At 43.5% G+C, this 24,531-nt stretch overlaps 1 protein-coding gene across 7 annotated transcripts in view; it reads left to right on the top strand.

The window, feature by feature from the left end:
- SPEF2 (sperm flagellar 2) overlaps positions 1-24,531 on the top strand; it is a 204,229-nt gene that overhangs the window by 45,181 nt on the left and 134,517 nt on the right. For all 7 annotated transcript variants that reach the window (XM_014570185.3, XM_075932549.1, XM_075932547.1 and 4 more), the window contains 6 exons: positions 8,573-8,792; positions 9,821-9,951; positions 12,243-12,324; positions 13,656-13,729; positions 19,789-19,892; positions 21,748-22,004. In XM_014570185.3, the coding sequence (XP_014425671.1) occupies positions 8,573-8,792; positions 9,821-9,951; positions 12,243-12,324; positions 13,656-13,729; positions 19,789-19,892; positions 21,748-22,004 (868 nt within the window). The remainder of the gene's footprint in view (positions 1-8,572; positions 8,793-9,820; positions 9,952-12,242; positions 12,325-13,655; positions 13,730-19,788; positions 19,893-21,747; positions 22,005-24,531) is intronic.

The following is a 24,531-nucleotide window of genomic DNA, read 5'->3' as shown; positions in this document are numbered from 1 at the left end:
ATGCACATTTGAAGTGGCTATATCACACGTGCAGCCATGCGCTTCTCTGCTGCCATTGGCTTCAGTGAGAACCTAGCAGTTGCTCTAAAAAATTAGTTAGATTCTTAGTCAGTTATAGAAATTTGGTAGTTACTTTTTCCTAGTTCATAGCGTAGCTAGTTGTAGTAAGGTTGTAGGTTTTGTTGTTGTTGTTGTTGTTGTTTAAAAAAAAAAGTTGGTTTTTCATTGTTCCCACTTTAGCGGTGATCTGTTCAATGCACATGTCTGGTTCTTCAAGTTTTAAAAGGTGTACGACCTATAGGTTGTCTATATCTATTTCTGACGGACAATCTCAGTGTGTCCTCAGTGGAGGTACGTCTACACAGTAGGGCATACTTTGAAATAAGTTACACAATTTGAGCTATGCCGATTAAGTAGCTTTTTTCGAAATAGCTAATTTTGAAATTTTGAATTAAATGACTATTCCAGTGTCTTCCTTAATCCTTGTGCAATGTTTAAAGGAAGCCAGAATAACAAACCTATCATTTCGAATGTATTTCAAAATAACGGGCATGCGGTTGAGATGCTCAGAATGCTATGTCAGGATAACGGATGTTATCTCGAAATAGCACAGTGTGTAGATGTACCATTAGTGCTCTCTCTGCAAAAAGCTCACTACTAGAAATCTCTTCATCTGGCTTCAGACCCAGAACATACCACACTGCCAAAACAACCCTCTCTTATGGCGGTGTCAGTGAGAGCAGCTCCCTCAGGATTGAGTTCAAAGGACTCTGCTGTAGCACAATCCTCCAAGAAATGCTCCCATTCATCTGCTGGAAGTGATTTCCTCTAGAAAAAATGCTCTCTCAAAGAAATTGGCTCCAGCACCAGCGACACCCAAGGCACTGGACTGTGAGGCACTGGGAAAATCCAGCACTGAGATGGTATGGAGGACAGGGCACAGACCAGCTCTAAGGCATCAGTCCAACCTAAGTCCAAGACAACTGTGATGTAGTGGGGATTTTGTCCACTCTTGTAGTCCACTGCGGTTTTGCATTCACTGTTTGCTTTGTTGTGCAGTACACAATTCTTACTGTCCAGTGCTGCTCTGCAGTGACTTTGTGTGCCTCAGTTTCCCTGGCCACTGCAGCAGTATGCATGAGAGGAGGAGGCTGGACATGACTCGCTGTGAAAGTATGTCAGTCTTTCATGTCCGGAGGACCAGGTGACAGCAAATAACACCTTTGCCCTGAAGTAGGACAAAGCAGGAAGTGGGGCTGCCTGGGAGGCTGTTAGCAGTGGTTGTGAATGTAAGTCGGTTTTTTGGCTCACTGGGGGAGAAGGGAGCCTATCTGGCCTGGGGAGCTGGGCAGTGGCTGGCCCAAGATTGGCTGTACTGAATGCTCCTGGTTCCTGTAACAGGCAGTCGGAACTACACAGCGTCCCTGTGAGCCAATAAACCTGTTCTATTTGCCGGCTCAAAGTCACATCTGGCTGCGGATGGGGTGCATCCTGGTGACTCCTCCACACTCCATGGCAACAACTATGCCGATACCAGTCAAGGTCCCCTTGGCACTGGCAAAACTGTGCATGGTATCAACACCGAGCACTTCTATGCTACCACCTACTGCACTGTCGGTATAGAACAAGCACTTAGCACCGTTGGCACAGAACTCAATGACACAACTCCCCTTAGTACCGATGCCTGCACCAAGCATCCCAATACTACAGGCTTTCACAACTAATGCAGACTTTCTGGTAACCTTGGTGCCAGGAATACCACTCTGCAGTGCTGACGGTATGCCTAATACATTCTGCTACAGCCTGTCAGATACACCAGTGGAATCAGTGCCTCAGCTCTCTAGCAATGAGGAAGACAAATCCCTGAGCCTACCCACTTCAAGATATTCCTCACCAATGTCAACTCAACAGCCTCCTCAGTGACAACGCCCTCAATGAGTACCTCCATCAATACCATCCAACTGCAACAGCCTCAAGCGCTCCCACAACTGTCTCTGACATCCAGGTTGCAAACAGATTCTGCCCAATCAGCTAATAAATCGATGGCTGAAGAAGGAGGATGACCCTGACATTGTAGAGGAAGAATAGACACCTGAATCTCCTCCATCGACTCATACATCCTCTTCTTCACCTGATAACACCATCATGCTCCCACCCCACTTTTAAGTTGTATAAAAGAGTGGCAGACTCCTTGAACATCTGTCTGGTAAACCAGAGACTCAAAATACATTAACGGATATTCTCCATGCCTCTCCCAGTGCCAAATTAGCAATGCCCATGAGCCCTGTAGTCATGGATCCAGAAAAAACTATATGGCAAATTTCAGCCACTATACCTCCATCTTGTAAGAGATCATCAGCCTTTCAGTCCTCAACATTGCACCCAACCTTTTGGTGGAGGGTCAGACAACCCCAAACTCTCCAAGGCAACATCTAAGCTGCCCCACACCATTTGGAAGCAAGCTAGCCTCCTCCTATCTAGTGTAGAACAACATCACCACAGATTTCTGTACATTCTGTTTCTAGAAGTTAACTTCAATTTGCTATCCATGACTGCCATTTCCAATACAGAATGCTCCTACTCCCAGACCATATGGCTTCAGCCACCTTCGTGATTACACTGGTACATCTCCTCATGATACCATTACAGGCTTAGCAGCACATAGTATACAGACCACATATCCACTATATAAACAAACATCTCTCCGTGTCCTCCAAGATAAAGGAATCCCTCTCGTGGTGGATGAACCAGGACAACTTCTGCAAAGGTGTGCCCCTTCATCCAGCAAACCCTGCCTGTGACACATCTCTAATAGGACGAGAAGCCCATATCGACCAATACACTGTCCAAGCATGATATAGTCTCAAGAGGAGTCCAGATTACACATCAACCTCTTAGGATTCAGATCAGTCCGCAATGCATGCCAACATTTTCTTCCATTGATCCAAAACAGTACCGGTACTGACAGACAACCTTACAACAGTGTTTTACATAAACCATCAAGGTGGAGCCTGATCTTGTTTCTAGAAGCAGTTCAATTATGGGAATGGTGCAGCCCATCTCCTGGGGAAAGACAATATTGTTACGGAACACGTCAGCAGACATTTTGCCCTGAACCATGAGTGGGAACTCAACCCCAATATCCTGTATTTAAATGTTGAGGGTACCCCACTATAGCCCTGATTGGGAATAGCTCAAATACCAAATGCCTGCCTGATTATTGTTCCAGGCTAAGACTTGGTCCCCAGTCCTTGGGGGACACATTCACAATAAAGTGGGATGCACCCCTTCTTATGCATTGCCATCCTTCCCGTTCCTGCAACAAGTAATTCTCAAAATAAAACAGAACAGAGCAAGGGTCATTTTAATTGCACCCAATTGGCCCAGACAGACCTGGTTCCCTTGTCTCTTTCACATGACTTTGGCATCCCCTTGCTGCTTTCCACCTGTTCCCTGTCTCCTCACTCAGAAAGATGGAGGACTGCATCACCCCAGTGTAAAGACCTTACAACTCTGGGGATGACTCCTCACTGGTTAACTCCATTCGAAGCAGTGTGCTCTGCCCCAGTATAAGAGATCATCTTTAATTGCCATAGGCCATTTACAGGAAAAACATATTTACACAAATGGCACTGTTCCACTGTATGATGTGATAACCAACAAATCTTACTCACATCAGCTGGTCTCCCGCAAATACCTGAGTATCTTTACTCCTTAAGAACATGGGACTCTCCCTTTGGGCCATGATAGCAGCACTCCCCTCTTCTTTCCCCCCCTTGAAGATTACTGAGTGTTTGCACACCCTACTGTCAAGTGCTTCCTGAAAGGACTTCAGGATACATACCCCCGATAAAAGACCCGACTCCCACTTGGGACCTAAATCTAATATAAAGGGCAAACTGTTCAAACCCCTGGCTACTTGCTCACTGTTACACTTATCCTTTCTAGTGGCCATCACTTCAGCACACAGGGTAGGTGAGCTTGGGACCCTCATGATGGACCATCTTTATGCTATCTTCCACAAGAGATCATCCTCCTCCTTTCTCCCAAAAGGACCTACCTCTTTCCACTGAAATGAACCTATATACTTACCTGTCTTTTTTCCCAAGCTTCATACTAACAAAATGGATGCGACCTTACATACTCTGGATGTCCACAGGACAATTGCCTTTTGCTTACAAGCTTCTAGAAGTTTCCGAAGCTCTTTGTTTCCTCCACAGAAAGATCCCAAAGCATGCCCATTTCAAAACAAAGACTTTCCAAATGGATCTCTGGATGCATCTGCCCCGCATACAGCATTTTCCATCAGGAGCCCCTAACAGAGGTATGGGCCCACTCCATAAGGGCAATGGTGACATCCACAGTTTTCCTTGAAAATGTGCCTATGAATGACATCTGCAGAGCTGCCACTTGGGCATCCACACATACTTTCACTAAGCATAAGCCCAAAGAGACCTATCCATCCTCTGGCACACAATGTGGTTGCACTGTACTATCAACTGTCTACATAAACTTACTGAAGCTCTCTTCACCAAGCAAGTCTACTGCTTCATAATCACCTAAGGTGGAGCACCCACTGGGACACGTCTCAAAGAAAAAGGGGAGGTTACTCACCTTGTGCATTAACTTAAGTTCTTCAAGGTGGTTGTCCCTCTGGGTACTCCACCACCCATTCTTCCTCCCCTCTACTTTAGAATGTTTCATTACTGGGGCAGAGAAGGAACTGAAGGGACAGTTGGTTGTGCATGTGGCGTAGCCACTCCAAATGGCATGTATTGGCTGCCCCATGTGCACAGCCTACCAAAGGCACTGCTATCATAATTCTGTGACTAAAGGCTCAGTGGCAAAAATACCTAAGGTAGAGCACCCAGAGGGACAACCATCTTGAAGACCCTCAGTTACTGCACAAGGTGAGTAATCTTCCCTTCTCACAATGCCAACCAGCATATGGAACTCTTTGCCAAAGGTTGTTGTGAATGCCAAGACTACAGTAGGGTTCAAAAAAGAACAAGATAAATTTGTGGATGATAGATCTATCCATGGCTATTAGCCAGGATGTGTAGTGATAGTGAACTTAGCCTCTCTTTGCCAGAAGCTAGGAATGGACAATGGGATGAATTGCTGCCTGCCCATTTTGTTCATTCCCTCTGAAGCACCTAGCATTGGCCACTGTTGGATGACAGAATATTAGGCTAGATGGACTATTGGTCTGATTCAGCAAGGCAATTCTTTATCTGAAAAATGTCAGTCTTCATGGAATTGTAGTTAAATTCCAGGTGCAATTCAGGATCCTAACTTTGATCTATATTTCCTTACATGACTTGGTCCTGGCTGTCTGAAAGACTGTGAGAATGTCTACACCTAAGTTCCCACTAAGCTGAGTGGCTGCACAGTTTCCCATTAAGCCCTGTGCATGAGGCTATTAAGGGGCTCTTCCTCACCAGCCACAGTGTGGAGCTATGGCTGGCAGGGAAGCAGCCAATGAAGCAGGTGCTCTCCTAGGCAGGGGGACCACAGGGCTCTGCATGTTGCTTTTGCACTTCTCAGACCTGGAGCCAACCCCCTGCACTGCAAACCCCTCATCCCCAGCCCCACTCCAGACCTTTCACCCACATCTGGAGACCTGACAATTCTGCATCCCAATCCTCTGCCCTAGGTCTGAGCCCTGTTCCACATTCAGAACCCTTTGGCCCCATTCCTGCCACCTGAATTTTGTGATGTCCACCAATACAAAGGTGATTTGTCACACATCACTTCCATGTCACATGTCATCTCCATATTGTTTCACATAACAAAATTCATTCCACTCAGTGATGGGAAAAATTAGAAGGAGCACTGGTCTGCACCACAGACTTAAGTAATCCTGTGTTAAGTTGACTTACAGCCACAGTGGCTATAATTACTAAATTGGCTGATGTCCATATTATCCTCCTCTTGTTGGCTGTGTGCGTCCTCACTAGGGACGCTTCTGCGCTGCTGAAGAGAAGTACTGGGCAGGCAGGACAAAAGCCAGGGCTTTCAGTTCTGTGCAGCTCCCTGCTGGGAGCCCAGCTTCCCTTCCCCAGGTGCCTAGCTGCTTCCCAGACACCTACTCTCCTCCCTGGGGGTATGTCTACACTATCCCCCTAGTTCGAACTAGGGGGGGTAATGTAGTCATACGGAGTTGCAAATGAAGCCTGGGATTTGAATTTCCCGGGCTTCATTTGCATAAAGCCGGCCGGCGCCATTTTTAAATGCCGGCTAGGTCGGACCCTGTGCCGCGTGTAGCCTCTGCGGAAATGCCCATATTGCCATTTTTAGCAGATAAACTCAATTGGAGCATATGCACCTGTGTACCTTGGATGAGAGACCTGCTTTTCATCTGCCCTGTAGATATTAGAGCTCTTAGAGCTCAAGTAAGTTGATCATGTCTACTTTTATACATTTGACTGAGGGAGAGTGGTGTAGAAAATGAGGGATTATTTTTCTGACATACCTTTCAATTTCATGTTAAAAAGTAAAAATTGTATGTCAGTCTTAGATTTTTAAATATTGCACATGAGATGTGTTATAGGCCACATTTGGTAGCTCAAAATAAATATTGCTATTTTAAAAAACAGGCAACATTTTAATTTACATTAATAATGCAGTTATGTATAATCACATGTAGTTACAGTTTCTATGGGATGCTCCATGTAAAAATTAGTACAAATCAGGTTTATATTTGAAGAGTGTGAAATGCACTGTTAATACACATAGAAAAAATTACTTTATATTTTTCCAGTAATGTTCATGTGTATATATATTGTGTTTTTTTCAATAGTGCTCAGAAGGAGAACTGGATTACATGAAAGATTGATAATGAAGTATTTAACCATTAGATTACAAGTGTAAATCTAGCCCAGATTGGTGGAAGCCAAAACTTATCCTCGAGTGTGTCTAGACTACATCGCTCTGTCGGCAGAGGGATGTAAATGAAGCACTTTGAAAGTACAAATTTAAATATCCCACGCTTCATTTGCATAATCACGTAATGGTGCTGTTTTGAAAAAGCGCTATTTCGTAATTGAAACTGCAGTCTAGACGTGGTTCTTTAGAAAACGGGTGCTTTTTCGAAAGATCCTGTAAACCTCCTTTTCAAAAGTGCCCCGTTTTCGAAAGAACCGCATCTAGACTGCAGTTTCAATTTCAAAATAGCGCTTTTTCAAACAAGCGCCATCATGTGATTATGCAAATGAAGCGCGGGATATTTGCACTTTCCAAGTGCTTCATTTGCACTTTCAAAGTGCTTCATATACATCCCTCTGCTGACAGAGGGATGTAGTCTAGACACACCCCTCTAGTTTAGAAGCTTTGTTAATGGGATGTCTTCTCAATAAGTCTTTAAAGAGAGTTCGAATTATCCCATTTCCTAGTAAAATGTTCCTTTTATTTTTGTTAGTATCAACCACAGCCGGGTCAAAACTAGGAGTGCTTTGCTGATATACTATCCTAACAAAGTACTCCTAGTTTGAACACAGTTTATACCAGAAGAACTACACTTTTGTCAGCATTGAGTATTCCAGCCCTCCCTCAAGTCAAGCAGCAATAATGCAGTTTCACATATATAATATCTCTGCTAGTCACTTTTGCCAGCACATCTGTGTTGATCAGAGATTATATCTCATTATACCCTTGACCAATGTAGCTGTGCCAGCAAAAGTTTGAAGTATAGACCTGGCCCATGTTTCTCATGGGTATTTTTCTCCCTTAAAACACTATTAATTTAGTTTCCTAACTATTGTGAGAGTAGGTTAAAGGGCTTGATAGAAGGGGAGAAAGGCCCTCATTAATTAGGAACAGCTGAGGCAGGGTGACTATAAATCAATTAAGTACCAGGTGAGCCAACTTCAGGTTGTCATGGGACCTCTTTAAAAAGCTTTGCAGTGGCAGAGGACAGTGGAAAGTGAAGATGGAGTTGGAGAAGAATTAACAATTAATAAGGAGAATCAGAGGAGCTGACCAGATCAAAATCGGCACTGCCAAAGACTTCAGGGGGAGCCTCTGACAGTGAGTGTTTGGAGGCTCCCTTCCCTGCAGGTGGCCAGAAACTTCAGTTGGTGGCTGAAGAGGACTGTTTACTCAGCCCTGACTGGCCAGGAGTATCGGCCCCAACAATCCTTTTTTTTTTTTTTTTTGCGCCAGGGACAGAAGTCCAAACACCGGGAAAAGGCAAGTGGGACTTGTATCATGGCCCCAAACTCCAATATAGTGGGCCAAACAGGGGCCTGGGACCCAGGAGTGGGACCGACCCTGTCACACTGAAGTCAGAACTTCTAAGTTCTACCACTGTCTTTGCTATTGATTTGAAATTACTTAATTTTTATTTAAATAGATAAAAATGGGTTTATTGGTCTGTAAAATAGGCATGTATTATTTTACCCATCTCAAACAGACTTTAATAAGTTTTAACTAATGTATGTGAATCCCTGTGATTATTTTTAGATGAAATACAGAATTATAGCAGTGCAAAATGTTATTTGTATATTTTTCTTTGAAAAGATGAAATACAAAGCATAGTTACAAATTATTCTCTGATTTGTTTTTGATACAGAGTATGATAGGGGAGTGGTGCCCACCTGAAGAGCACAATGGAAGCAAACCCCCATCTAATAATAATATATTGGGTCATGTGATTTATAGATTGATGGACATTGTCTACCCTCCAAAGCCTGAACCCCCAACACCTGTATTTCCGCCATTTCCTATCCAGGGATGTGTTTTAGGAAAGCTTTTTAGTGGAAAAAGCACCTGTGTAAACTTCTTGGAAAAAGGTAGAAGGTTTTTTTTTCTGTTGACTTTTTATTGTTTATGTATTTGCTTATACTCTTTTAAGCCCCAGTTCTTCAGCAAGTGGTGTCCCTGTGGGTGCTCCACTCAGGGAGCCAGGAGAGCTGAGGTACAAGCTAAGCTCGCCACATCAACTGGTACCACTGAGGCAGCAGCTTCAGGCAAGCTCGGTTAGATTGGGTGCAGAGGGAGGGCTCAGAGGAGCTGATGGAGGAGGCATATGTGGCTTGCCTGAAGCTGCTGCCTCAGTGGTACCAGTTGATGTGGCGATCTTAGCTTGTGCCTCAGCTCTCCTGGCTGCCTGAGTGGAGCACCCATAGGGACACACATCTCGAAGAATCATCGTTACTGCACAGGGTGAGTAATTTCTTCTTCTACAACAAGCTCTTTGTGGTCAGATCCCTGCACCTATTTAGAGATCATTGAAAGATAGTGTCTCAGACCATGTCTTCAATCTGGGGAAGATCGATGCTGCCATTATCAATCATCCGGAGTTCAATTTAGCAGGCCTTGTAGAGACATCGCTAAATCGAACTAAGGGGGCACCCCTGTAGGCAGCAGGTTCTCCTGCTCCTTTAAGGAGTAAAGGAAGCTGATGGGAGCAAATGCTCTCATCAGCCTCCTGCTGTGGGGACAGCAGGAAATTTTGAATTAAGGTATGTTGATTCCAGCTACATAATTAACTTAATTAACTATCTTCGTTCGAACTTCTTTTTAGTGTAGAATTTGCAAGATCTGAGTCTGTGTAACATTCTCCACCTTCCAAAGTAAAATGAAAAGTTCTTGAATTCAAATGTGTAGTGTTAATTCTTTGTGCTTCATTTACTGCTTCAAAATGTATTCAGTAAAGAACATAAGAGATATAGACTGTAGTATCAGTGGGAACAAACACTACATAAAACCAAACCAAAAGAATTGTGCACTGCATTTAATAAAGCTGTCTTGTCACAATTAATTTAATTGCATTTAATAATCTCTTTACAGTCTTTCCAAAATGTTTTCTCTCTGTTAGCTTGCAACATTCAGGTATTATCTATTGATACTTTGGTCCAGGACAGCATCAAAGCTTTCCATGAGAGTGAAATGGAAAGTGAGAATAATTTGATTCCACAAGAAGTGGAGGATTCTGGGAAACAAAATGAAGTAAGTGCAAGTTTCGTTTTGATTTTAACTGTTATAAAGATCAGTGACACAGAGCAGATAAGCAGGAAAGTATATTGTTTATGTTTCTTCCTCTTCTTTGAGATGAGTCAGGTATAGAAGACTTGCACAGGCAACGTTAATGCAAACATTTCCTGACTTTTGAGAGGTTGGCTTTGACGTCTTAATAATGTTCTTTTGGCATTCTATTTATCATCACCAGACTGCTTGTCGCAGTCTACTATTATCATTTCCTCGCGTTCAGCTTTATATTCAGAGCAGACTCCATCTTGTTTCTTTTCTGCCTGAGACCAGCAGAGGAGCTAAGAGCACCCTAGAGACAGCCTCCTTGCTGTCAGTTCCAGGCCCCAACAGTTAAAGAAAAAGTACCTCTGTAGTTCTGAAGCATGCTCAGTTGCTTTGTGGGGATGGCAAGTGTACAATCTGGTCAGCACTGGGATTGTAAGAGGCTCAATCATGCTCAAATAAGAGGGAATCTACTGAGGTTTTAATTATTAAGCTCTATTAAATCTCAACTGAATACAGGTAATTTTAAAAGTTTTATAATTTGGTTAAATTTAGATATCACAGAGATGGGAAAAAGTTAACCCCAAACACAAATGCCACCTCTTTTCCAGGTTTCAAGTCCCTGCCCCAAAGCAGAGGATGTCAGAGCATTTCAAAGAAAATAATTTTTTGGGGGCAACACAATGTATTTTTCATTAACTTCAGGTTTGGAAACATCTGCACCCTTTTGTCTGACATCTTCAGCACAAATAGTTAGTTTGGAAAAGTTGTAAGCAACTGAAAAAAGGCTGATAATGAGGAGTGTTGGTTAGCCCTAGTAATAGATGGTAATACCAGTCCTGCCCATCTGGTGTAGAACTGCCTAGATGTTGCACCTCTATAAACTGGAACTCTCTAGTCCTGCAACATCCATGGTCCGGAAGGACCACAGATGTTCCAGGATCAGAGTCCTGGTGCACTGTTGGAGGGGCCAGGAGCCCGGCGCTATGCAGAGAGAGGGCACACAGCTCAACTGGGCTCCCGGGCTGGGACGGGGAGCAGGAGCTAGCATACGGCTCAGGTGGGCTCCAAGGTGGCTGGGAGCTGGTGCACAGCTCAGCTAGGTTGCAGGGGAATCAAGGAAGCCTGGTGGATGAGCAAGGTAAGGGGGGAGACGGTCAGCAGAGAGGCCAGAAAAGACCTCTCCTGGTCCGGAAAAATCTCTCATTTGGGAGCAGTCCAGTCCCGGGGGTGCTAGATTAGGGAGGTACAACCTGTAGTAATAATCCTTCATTAAAATGCACTGTTAAGTAGGAGGAAATCTACACTCATTATAGTCATGGAAAGGAATACAGAGCCAATTTTCCTTTATTATATTAAAGTACTAAAAATCTTGAGTCATTAGAGAGACATTATTTTTAAGAAAAGCAGTGACAGAAAAATAATTTGGCCTCATACTGGAAAAGTAAATCAATCCCATCTGTAAAACTGTGGATTAATGTGTTATTGCCATACAACAGTGCACCCTTTGGCTGTGTCTACATTGGCACCCTTTTCCGGAAAAGGGATGCTAATGAGACCAGTCGGAATTGCAAATGCCCCGGGGATTTAAATTTTCCCCGCGGCATTTGCATGAACATGGCTGCCGCTTTTTTCCGGCTTGAAGCTTTGCCGGAAAAAAGCGCCAGTCTAGACAGGGATCTTGCGGAAAATAAACCCTTTTCCGGAAGATCCCTTTTTCCTGATTTTAAGTAGGAATAAGGGATCTTCCGGAAAAGGGTTTATTTTCCGCAAGATCCCTGTCTAGACTGGCGCTTTTTTCCGGCAAAGCCCCGAGCTGGAAAAAAGCGGCAGTCATGTTCATGCAAATACCGCGGGGAAAATTTAAATCTCCGGGGCATTTGCAATTCCGAATGGTCTCATTAGCATCCCTTTTCCGGAAAAGGGTGCCAATGTAGACACAGCCTTTGGGTATGAGTCAGGATGTCAGAATATTCCTGTTGTAAAAAAAAAATTATTTTAGTGTAAAAAAATATTCAGTATAAAAAAAATTATTTTAACCTCAACTACAAACCATTCTTAGATTTATATAAGACTTGATTCTGCTCCTATTGAAGTCAATGGCACAATGATTCTGATCCTGCATAGTGATTAGCAGATATCTGAAGTGATATGTGTTTAAATAACTGTGAATATTCAATACAATACTTTTAAAATACCCAAAATTATCCTTGCTTAATGTTACAAAAACTAAGACCTTTGATTTCTGATTATTTAATTTATAAAAGGTCCTGAAGAGGCCTTCTTCAGCTTCAGCATCTATGGTTTCTGAGACAGTGCCAAAGAGCACATCACTTGATGGAACCAAAGGTAAAAATATGTAGAGTTAATTAGATTGTTTTTTAAATCATTTTTGAGGCTGGATTTGAACAGCAAGAAAGATATCTCTATCCCCTGCTGGTTTTTTTGCTTATATTTCTAGTAGGTGATTGTTACTCACTACAAATCATGCTTTGCAAAAGTTCCCATTTTAGCCCTTGTTTTGTACTCCTAATTTTCCAAAATGTTCACCTCTGAGCTTGAAACTTGCTTTTTTTTGTCTCCTGTCTGAATGTAGTGGGTTTGTTTGTTTGTTTTGTTTTGTTTTATTTTTTAAATTTGAGCAAAACTTTTTCAGCCTCCTGACATGGTGGTTGAAAATATTTTTATCCCTTGGTCAGAAAATTTAACCTCCTTTTTTTGGCTATGACTCCAGCAAAAAATAGTTTGATGTTTGAAACCTGAAATTTGTCATAGACTTATCCCACTACTTGTGAACTTTAGATATATGTGTAGACTCATGGAAGTCAATGAGACTATGTGTGTGCTTAAAATGAAACACATGCCTAAAGACTAAGCCTTATTTCTCAGTATTTGTGGCATCACATAGTGTAAGAAGAAGAAAATTATTATTTTATAGTTGGAAAGTTACAACAATATCTCAGGTGCTTTATAAAGAGGTATGAAGATAAAAATCTTGCCCTGAGAGGCTTACAGTTCTGAAAAGACTTTCTCCTGTGGGTGATCCTTACTGATGCAAGTTGCCCTATTGAAATCAGCTCTCAGGAGCAAAGTCTATTAATGTAATAGTTCAATGGATGGTCTCTTAAATTAAACAAATAAATAGACTGAAATGGAGAAATTATAGTAAAATAATTAACAAGCTCCCCTGGATAGTGTCTGTGCTTCCAGGGGCACCGATAGACTTGCTGGGCCTGTGGGCAAGGTGGGGAACTCCATGCTTCTGGAATGCATGGAGCTGGGCAGCCAGCCCTCAGCACTGCCCGGAATGCACCACACTATCCCTCCCCTTGCAGCCTTCAGCACTGCCCAGAGTGCACCACACATAGTTCTAGTGACAATTTAAAGGACCTGGGGCTCCAACCACTGCTGCTTCTGCAGTAGTGGCGGCTGCAGCAGCTGGGAACCCTGGGCCCTTTTGAATCACTGGACCCCATGGCAACTGTCCCTTTTATCCGCACTCCACCTTCCCATCAGCAGGCTTGTGAGCCTCTCCTTCTGTTCTGACTAGTGCAGAGAATGCTGATAGCAGGCATTAAATTAAAAATATTATGCAATGATATTACATATACATAATAATGAAAATAATTATAAATGTTAATGTAGTAAAAGTAATATTTGTGATGTTTTGCTCTTACTAGATAATGGTCTTGGCAGAAAAGAATCATCTCATCAACAAATGAAGTTAAATGAGAGTAAAGATGAAGTATCCAAAGTATGTAAACTGAGTTTTATTTCCACCCTGTACAGATATATAAACTGTCTAGATATTAAACAAAAATAGTTAATGATGCACTTTCCCCTTACTATATGTAATTTATGGGCCACTCCACTGGCTCTGTTTTTTATATAAAAAATAAGAAGTGATAACTATGCAAACTTACTACACAAACTTGGATTTGTTTTCTGTGTTTAGTTATCAAATATATGCCATCAGAATAATCCACAAATACCTCTTTGTCACATGTTTCCTATGCTTTTAAATCTGCTTATTGCTATTTCCAGAATTTGTTAACATATTGGGTGTTACCAATATTAAAATATTAATTCCTTAGGGCTAGATTATGTTAGCCTTATAATAAATAGTACAGTACCTTACTCAACAAGCAGTTGCACTGGACCCAATCTGGGCCCAAGGATGTTGAAATGAGCATGACTCTGGTGACACCATCCATATTAAATGTTGCTGTAAAAAGCTCAGTTTTAATTTTAAACTAGTATAAATCAGGAATGGGCTCCATTGAAGTCAGTAGAATTACAACAATATAAAACTAGAGTGACAGGCCTAATTGGACCTCTTACCTTGAATTTCCTGAATTTTAAATGCTGCATTTTTCAATCTTAACATTGCCTAACATTAATTCTTCTTCAAGTGCTTGTTTATGCCAACTCCCATCGTGTGTGTGTGTGTGTGTGCGCGCGCGCACGCGCGCACATGTGCATGATAGCTGGAAGATTTTTCCCATAGCAGCATCTGTTAGCTCAATCCCCTTGGTGGTGCTCAATATGGAGCCACTCACTATCAGTCTTTCTTACTATCAGTGATGTTAGCCTGGAATTTCCCATAGCCCCTGCTTAAGCAAGCACATTCAACTCTAGTGTTCTTGTATATAATTAGTTATCTTAGTAGTTACAGTTTTTGGAGGTCTGTACCCTTCTTCCAACTCCCTAGAGTTGTGGCATACCATGGTCCCTGCAGTTTAAAAACTGTGTGGTCTGTGCAAAGCACGTGCCAAAGAGTGATTTATACTCCTTGTATTTATAGTGCCTAGGGGCGAGTCATCAAAAGGATTATTGTAAGATCTGTCATGAGTTCTACCCTAGAATTCTTAAAGAAAGGGAGCAGTGGCTTACTGTTATCCTCATGGGGACAGCTCTACAGCCCCATTTGGACATGGGCCCAGAGGAGCAACTCCTAGCACCTTCTTATCAGCACAGGAGCACTCCTGCATCATGAAGTTCAGTGCTAAGAAAAGTACTTGTCTTGAGACGTCTGGCACGGGCACACACCTCTTGAGACCCGGCTGAGAGTAGGCACTGGTTTCAGTTGCCAGTGTCTCAGAAGAAATAGACGAAGGACAGTTGTTCACCTGCAGCTAAATCTAAGGATGTGAGAACCCAGCTGGGCCACAGCTCCAGATCTCTGGTTACAACTGCATGGACTCCTGTCCAGGTGAAACGGTTAAGTCAGCTCCCCTCCCCCATGCTCATAGGTTTCTATGAACCACAGCCATCACTTCCTTTGATATCAGAAGCTTTGAGCCTCTGTGAGATCTGCTGCACCTTCTCACTCCCTGAAAGAGAGGAACCTCTGGCAGTCCCACTCCGCCCCCAATATGGATCTTCTTGTATTGCCATACTACTTGTTAAGACGATTATGGATACCACCAAGACCCTGTGATAGACCCCAGTTTCCTTGCCAACCACTGCCAAGCACAATGAGTGGTGTTATTTCATGCATTCCAAGAGTTATTAGCCCTTGTACTCCCACTCAGCTCCCAACTGTCTTGTTGTGGATGTTGCTAATTAGAGTGAGGGGATGGGTTTCCAGGGTCCTCCCCTAAAAACAGGGAGGTTAAATGACTTGACCTTTTCAGGAGAAAGGTCTACAGTGGTCTGCAGCTCTGTATTTCAAACCAGTGTGCCATTGTCAGCAGATACTCATACAGTACATGTGCAGCATTGGCTAGATTTGCAGTGCTGCTCCCTTCAGATTCCTGAGCAGAATTCTCAGCCTTGGTGGAGGGGAGAAAGATATTCTTCCAGGCTTTCCTCCAGGCCACAGTGGATGGTGCTGATGCCACCACTAGGGTCATGGCTACTTGGATGGCCATGGAAAGAGGCTGTTGGCCCCAGGTCTTGGGGTTTCCTTATGAGATCCAACAGGGCCATTCAAGACAGGATGTGATTTTCTCTGAAAAGACAGAAATCCAGGCCTGCCGATGGGGAGATAGGGAAGGGAAAATTTGCCTCAGGGCTCACCGATTCTATAAGGCCTGGGGCTCTGGGTTGTTGCTGCAGAATTGCCACTGGAGTGCTGCGTGAAGTGCTACTGCTGTCTGAGGATTGGTGAAGGAGTGGGCACAGTGCTGTCCGAGCAGTGCTGGGGGGCTGGATCCCCAGCCCTGCCCCTTCCAGTCACGGTCCTGCCTCATCCAGGAGCATGCCTCTCCCCCAGCATTGCCCAGTGGCCCAGCAATCCTGTCTCCTACACCTTCAAGTTTTTGGGCCTGCACACTCCTGCCACATAAGAGATACATTAAGTTGCAACCTCCTCTGAGGTTCTGTTAGTGGAACAACCAGGATGGTTCTCAGAAGAAATAGGAGCGGCAGGAAAAGACAATAACCATCCTCAGGCCAGGGCTCTGGCCTATCCAGACCACCTTCTGGCCTGATACAGGCTTTCTGAAGATGTGGTCAAGGATGGTGCATCAGATTCCCAATTGGATCCATCCAGTCTTACCTTCTCCTTATTGGCCCCTTTCTACCATGCTTAGTCCTATATCACCATAGATTGCTGAATGCTCTGCACAGTAGAGAAGGGAGACTCCATCCAATTTTGTGCCTTCCCACTGTTTCACCCTCCTTCCCCGTTCCTCTTCAGCAATTCTTCTCATGAGCAGCTCCTTATCCAAAGGTGCAATTGCTCCTGTGTCTAGGGCCAGTGGAGAATGTTTCTTGGGAGCACAGGGGCAAGAGTTTCTGTTCCCAGTATTTCCTCCTAACAAAAGCCAAAGGCAGTCTCAGACCCATCTTAGACCTGTGAAAATTCAACAGGTTTATGAAGAAACTCAAGTTTCTCAGTATCTTGGCTTCAATTATCCCCTCCCTGGATCCAGCAGACTGATAGGCTCCCATCAACTTGCAAGATGCTTATTTTCATCTTGCAATTCAGCCCCACAGGAAGTACCCCAGGCTATTGGAGAACAACACCCACTGCCAATATACAGTCCTTCAGTTGGCCTGTCAGAAGCAATTCAAGTCTTCACCAAGTGCATGGCAGTCATTGCTGCATTCCTGCACAGGCACCAGGTATAGGTGTTTCTGTACCTCAATGACTGGCTGATCAAGGGCTACTCTAAGACCCAAGTGGAAGCCTGGATCAAATTAATCAGAACCATCTTCAAGAACCTGGGTCTCTTAAATGAAGCAGAATTGACTCTGTCCCCTATCCAGCGTATAGAATTTATTGGGACGTTAATGGACTCTTCCCTAGCCACGGCATACCTGCTGGAAGGGAAGTTTCAGGCCCTGACTGCTATCATTCAAGGCCTCAGACAGTTTCCCACCATGGTAAGAAACTGTCTGAAGCTTCTGCAACACATGGCTGCCTGTACCTATGTAGTGCAGCATGCCAGACTTAGGCTTTGACCTCTTCAGGTGTGGCTCATATCAGTGTACTACCCAGCAGGGACAATTTGGACAGGATAGTGATCCTGCCTTGCCGGGTCCTCAGTTTCCTTCTACGGTGGCTGAACCCCCAGGAGGTATGCTCAGCAGTCCCAATTGACAATCTGCAACTACCTCTGTCTCTAATGATGGACATATCAGACTTGGGCTGGAGAGCATATCTAGGAGACTGCAGGACTCAAGGTCTCAGGTCTCTGACTCCCCACATCAAAATCAGAGAGCTAAGAGCAGTTCACCTAGCATGCCACATCTTCCAGGCATACTTAACAGGGAAATGTGTATCAGTCATGATGGAAAACACAATAGCAACAACACAGTAACAGCATTCTATATAAAAAACAGGGGTGTGAACTCCTCTCTCCTGTGCAAGGAAGCCCTCATGCTATGGGACTTCTGTGTAGAACATTCAATACACCTGCAAGCTTTGTATCTTCCTGCAGTCCAGAATGAGCTGGTGGACCACTTCAGCAGGTCATTTCACAGCCACAAATGGCCCCTTCATCCAGAAGTTGTAATTTCAATCACTGCTTAGGCTCCAGCATGGACGCAATCCTCCTCCATTTATGAGGTTCTCTCATACACCTTTCCATCCATACTGCTCAGTCACAAGGAACTCCTCAAAATCTGGAGGGAATGAGCTCAGGTCTTATTGATTTCGCCAACCTGGCCCCATCAGCACTGATACACATCTCTCCAAGATGTGTCAGTGGAAACCCCAGTAACCCTGCCCTCTTCCAGGGCCTTCTGAGATGGTCATCTTCAACATCCAAACCTTGAGTCCCTTCACCTCACAGCATGGAAGCTTCATGATTGAACCTGATGGAGCTTTTCTGTTCAGACCAGTTAGATGAGTCCTCCTTGGCATAAAACCCTCTATAAAAGCCATCTACCATGCCAAGTGGGAGAGATTTTCAATCTTGTCAGTGCAGTGTCATTTGTCCCCAATCCTAGTCATAGTGCCCCTTATTCTGGACTGTTTCCTCCATCTGAAGCAACAGTGGCTTTTGTTACTGATCAGGGTGCACTTAGCTGCCATTTTGGCTTTCCACACAGATATGGAGAACCATTATGTTTGCTTACCTTATGGCCAGCTAGTTTTTAAAAACACTTGACAGACTGTACCCTCACGTTCATCAGTCTGTCACAGACTGGAACCTCAACTTGGTCTTTTCTAGAATCATGGGACTGTCCTTTGAATACTTGGCAACATGCTCTCTGGTCTTTCTCTTTAAAAAGTGCCATTCCTGATAGCAATAACCGCAGCCAGGAGGGTGTCTGAGCACAGGATCTGAGCATCAGAGCCTCCCTGTACCATGTTCTATAAGGAAAAGATTCAGCTCAGGCTCAGGCTGCTTTCCTCCTAACACTGTGCTGCAGTTTCACATCAAGTAGAACATATTTTTTTCCCAGTATTCTACCCTAAGCTGCATTCCAGTGGCAGGGAGCAGAGACTTCACTCTCTGGATGTCCACAACGTGTTTGCCATTTACATTGAGAGAACGAAATTGTTCAGAAAATGGGTCCAGTTATTCATGGCAGTGGGGGAATGGAATAAAAGGTCTGCCTGTGTCATCACAATACTCCTCACTGGAGATTGCTTCATGTATTTGAGTGCTACAGTCGGGTGGGGACCCTGCACCCTCAATCACTGCATATTCTACCAGAGTGCAGGCTTCTTCAGCAGCATTCCTGGCTCTGGTCCCCAGTCAGGAAATCTTCTGAGGGGCAAAATGGCCCTCCATCCATACTTTCACCATGCTCTGTGTGATTACCCAGTAAACCAGAGACCATGTGGCCTTCAGACAAGCAGTTCTCTAAACAGTGGAAAACTCTGACCCCACTACTTAAACTTAGGCTTCTGAGTCACCTGATTGGCATCAACATGAACAAGCATTTGAAGAAGAAATAATAGTACTTACCTTCTTGTAACACCTATTCTTTGAGATGTGGTGTTTGTGTCTGTTCCAATACCCACCTTCCTCCCCCTTATCAAAGTAGCTGGAAAGAAGGAACTGAGAGGGTGACTGTTTGGCAGGGCTCTATATTGAGCTCCTTGGCCCCTGGTTCAATCTGATGGATGCTGCTCTGGGAAGAATCTTCTGGCTACTGTTCATATGTGTGTGCACACACCTGATTGAAATGGACATGAATAGCAAATCCTAAAGATCAAAATTAAGATTTGAAAGTGAACAGAAAGTGACTGGATTTTTTTGCATGTAATGACCAAGATGTTAGGCCAGTTTGCAGTTGCTGAAGATCTTGCATTTATTAAAAATTGTGCAGTAGAATGCATACACTTTAGTGCTCTGAACTTCCTCAACATGCTATTAGTACTACATATCCTTTTAATTACTCTTTTCACAGCTGTCTGTTCGTGCCAGTCTTGGTGCAGCATCAGAGCAATTGTTGAAGAAAGGAAAAAATATTCCTGATGAATTGCTAGTTGACATCATGGTGGAAGCTATTAAGTATGAAACAGTGTAGTTCACTTTCAGATATAATTATGTGCTAAATAATTTTTTTAGTCTCTGGGTATGTCTACACTGCAGAGTTTTTCCAGAAAAATGGCCATTTTTCCAGGAAAAACTACACTAATGTCTACACTGCAATTGCATTCTTTTGACAGAAAGTCGAAAGAATACAGGGGTTTTTCTGACAGCAGTAAACCTCTTTCTACGAGGAAGAAATCTTTTTCCCAAAGAGCTCTTTCGGGGAAGACGGGTTGGCTCTGTTTTTTGTTTTTTGGTTTTGTTTTGGTTTTTTGTTTGAAAGAAGCGGCCTCCAGGAAAAAGCACAGGTTCCCTGTTGGCCGCTCCATCCATAGTAATCACAACTTAAATGCGAAATAGCATCCAATCAGTGTGGTCACTATCTTTCAAAAAAGTAGATCACTTTTTCGATGCGCTTTTGCTGTGTGAACCTCTCTTTCAAAAGAAGTTTTTCTGGAAGATCTCTTCCAGAAAAGCTTCTTCCAAAAGAAGCCTGCAGTCTAGATATAGCCTCTAAGATGCTACAGGTTATTCATTTTTTTTTAAAGTTACAAACTAACACAGGTACCCCTCTGAAACGGCTAAATTATGTGTGTCGTAGGGGCAGACACTGCCATTCTTTGTCATGGTGAATAATACCTGACTCTGAGTTGGCTTATTGAAATAGATGGTCTGCTCATGGAATTGTTTTCACTTCCTCTGAATTAATAGGCAAGTCAATCAAGGCATGCATCTTCCTCTAGCTCATCAAAATCTGGATACAGATATCTTTTATTTAATACATAGTTCCAGATGTTGACAGAGAATAGATAATTGGCAACTTTTCTCATTCTATAAAGTCCCATAGGCTGTGTCTAGACTGGCCAGTTTTTCCGGAAAATCAGCCACTTTTCCGGAAAAATTTGCCAGCTGTCTACACTGGCCGCTTGAATTTCCGCAAAAGCACTGACGATCTCATGTAAGATTGTCAGTGATTTTGCGGAAATACTGTGCTGCTCCCATTCGGGCAAAAGTCTTTTTCCAAAAAACTTTTGTGCAAAAGGGCCAGTGTAGACAGCTGAGATTTATTTTCCTCAAAAAAAGCCCCGATCTCGAAAATGGCGGTCGGGGCTTTTTTGCGGAAAAGCGTGTCAAGATTGGCCACGGACGCTTTTCTGCAAAAAGTGCTTTTGCGGAAAAGCGTCCTGCCGATCTAGACACGCTTTTCCAAAAATGCTTTTAACAGAAAACGTTTCCGTTAAAAGCATTTCCGGAAAATCATGCCAGTGTAGACGTAGCCCTTGTGTTTGTTCCAGAAAATTGCTGTCTTTTTTGGGGGGGGGAGGAGGGGTTTTGTAGCCCTCTTTTCTGTTTGGAAAAATCTTTTGATTTGTAGTGTTAATTTTAATTGAATTTTTAGGATATTTTGTTGTACCTAATCTCAAATCAAAGAATTACAGGAAAACTCTTTATTGTAAATGTTAATATTAAGTTGAAGTATTAGAGCATAAACTTTCATGAGCTACAACTCACTTCCTCACATAGGACACATCTACACTGCAGGGCAAAAGTTGAATTAAGATACATAACTTCAGCTATGTCAGTTGCGTACTTGAAGTCAAAATAGCTTAATTCAGCTTTTGGCTCTGTCTACACAGCAGGAAGTCGAAGGAAGAACACTCTTCCTTTGACTTCTCTTACGCCTCGTAAATGAGGGTTATAGAAATTGGAGTAAGAAGTCTTCCATCTCAAAATTGTTTTGAAATAATTGCTGAAATAATACTGCTATGTAGACATACTGAAGAGAAAAAGGATTATTTTCTCTATGTGTTTATAGTTCCTTATTTATATTTAGACAAACACCGCAGAAGAAGGGATGGATCATGGATGGCTTTCCAATGACAATAAACCAGGCAAAACTACTTGAAAAAGCCCTTACAGGGCGTGATCCAGACAAAGCAGAAATGAAGGATGAGAAGTTTAAAAAGTCCTCCCTGCTTACAGACCCAGCAGCCCCAAAAGAGCCACCTTTTTCCCTACCTGCTTTTGATTTTGCTCTGTTATTAGACATTTCAGACACCACAGTACTAGAACGTATGGCGGGCATGAAGGGTGAGTTATATTATACTGCATACATTTAAAAAAGCTTAGTGACAACCATATCATGATAAAATAGGAAATACAAAGTAGTTACGACACCAAAGGAGCAATGTCATTAATGTACTGAATGGTTGCCATACCTTTGCAATACTAAGGGTCAGATTGATTATGTGCCAGGAGATAGTGAACTGGATTGTAATCACATATAAACTTGCATAATTTTTGTCACAAATACCAGAAACTCTTAAGTTCACTTGTTATCTTCCTTGATGATGATAATGATTGATGGATAGGAATTGTGTATTGTAGAAAACAAAGCTGAGGATGAGTCTAAACATATAGTTATATAAGAGGGAAGCTTTTGATTGTATTTTAATATTTTGTAGGCTCCTTTTGGCCTTGGTCTTCAGATTATGTAAACCTGCTACAGTGTAAGCTAAATATATATGACATAATAATCACATGCTCGTTACAGATGTTCTCAAGATTTATCAGAATGTCTCACAATAACTTAAACTCAGTGGAACAAAAAATCATTAATACATTTTTCTAAAGCTCACTAGCAGCCAAAAATGATGTGTTTATTTAGATCTGCATTATGTTGCCGGCAGCTGATATGCAATGTCCCACATAATTTAATGAAGTACCAAGTAGAAAAAATATAGGGGACAGCAAGTGAAGAAATATTACTATTTAGTTGTGCATGGGCAGATAACACCATTCTCTGTGGGCCTCATATTGCAGTGACTGAAAACTAGGACGGATGCAAAAGGGAAAAGAGGAAATGTGTACACCTGAGTAAGTTGCACCATTATTCCACACAATGATCACTACCTGCAATATGTATGTTCATTTAGTCTTGTGAGGATTCAGGGATCATTGTTTTTGATAAAATAGTCAAACACGCTGCATTATACAGTCAAAGAAAAGGGGGGCAACAAATGGTCACCCTGACACTCCACTCAGAATACACCCTCTGTCACTTTACACATGATGGCTATAGAGGGTCATATTATCTTGAAAAGAACCTAACTGAAAAAAGCATGCACCTTAAAATTCCAAAAACAGTTATCTGAAGTTAGGTATGCTTGAGTTGCTCCACTCGGGCTAACCAATCTCAAGTGAGATGACCACATTGTTAAAACATGCTGATATGACTAGCAGCACTAATATTAGGAGTTGATGAGTGGTTGGTATGTAAGCAAGGTCAGGGTAAGCTCTACCCTGACATCTGGTGGTGAACTGGGGCGAGTGGTGCAAAGAGACTTCAGGGGCTGATCTCATTTGCATAGATACACCCAATTTGCATAGACACACCCACCCCATCTAATATGTGTTCACGGCAGCCCAAATGGTCACTTTGGCCACTGTGGGATCCCCAGTCTCTCTGTTATTGAGGCAGGGGGAATAAAAGTGTTGTTACCCTGATTATGTGAATCAAGGACAATGGAATGGTGGAACTGTTTATGACAGAGGGATTCGCCATAAACTAAATAGCACTCACAAGGGGCCTGGGTTCCAGCCCAGTCAAATTGAGAGAGGCTGAGGACAGGTCTTTGTACCGGGTGGGTGAGGAGGAGGAGAGCAGCCCAGCCCAGCCCAGCCTGTCTGAGGGCCTAAACAAGACTGATTGCACCCCCTCCTCTCTCCACTGTGGAATATCAGAACTAATTTGGATTCCATTAGGAGTCTAGTTGTGAACTGCAGAGTTGACTTCACTGTGGGCCAGTGGAGCACTAGCACAAGCACTGAGGCTCCTCTATTATGAGCTGAACTTGCTGAAGAGCTGAAATCACTATTGCTGTGGGGAGCCTGATGCTATGCTGCTGAGCTACTAGCAGAGCAGCTTACAGGAACAACCAACAAGTGCAGGAGGACAGCAGAGCGGACAGCAGAGCAGTTTGCAGGGACAACCAACAAGCGCAGGCGGACAGCAGAGCGGTTTGCCGGGACAATCAGCAAGCGCAGGTGGACAGCAGAGCGGTTTGCGGGGATGACCGGCAGGTGCAGGCGGACAGCAGAGTGGATGGCGGGGACGACCTGCAGCCGGTAGGAGCGGCAGCAGACAGCCAGTGGAGCAGCTGCAGGAGCAACCAGCTGGCGGCCAGGGACGTGGACCGAGACGGCTGGCGGAGCTGGACACTTCGTGGGACAGCTGAGGTGACACACTGGATGACAGGTGGAGTGTGGCGGAGTGACTCGCGTTGTCGTCAGTGGCAGAACCCTACGGAGAGGCGGAGCCATCGGTGGACCACGTAAGGTGTATCAATCCCCGTCCCTCTAGGTTGGGATGGTAAAACCCTGCCGGGTGAACTTTTGAACCCTGGGGCGGCACTGACCCGGGGCAGAGACTTTTGGGGTGTTGGACTTTGGGACTTTGGGTGATTTTTTTGGGTTGCTGGACTTAAGAGACTCTTGGAGTGTTGGACTTTTGGGACTTTGGGCGATTCATAGCTGGGTAGAGGGTCTTTGCTCACGTTTGGTCTATGAATCCAAGTTGTGGTGTTTTCCCAAGTTAATGCTGATGTTGGTTACCTCA

Source organism: Pelodiscus sinensis, chromosome 6 (genome assembly GCF_049634645.1).
Source record: "Pelodiscus sinensis isolate JC-2024 chromosome 6, ASM4963464v1, whole genome shotgun sequence".
In the NCBI taxonomy this organism is placed as follows: Eukaryota; Metazoa; Chordata; order Testudines; family Trionychidae; genus Pelodiscus; species Pelodiscus sinensis.
Note: the sequence above shows the minus strand (reverse complement) of the source record. Positions and strands in the feature narration are given on the sequence as shown.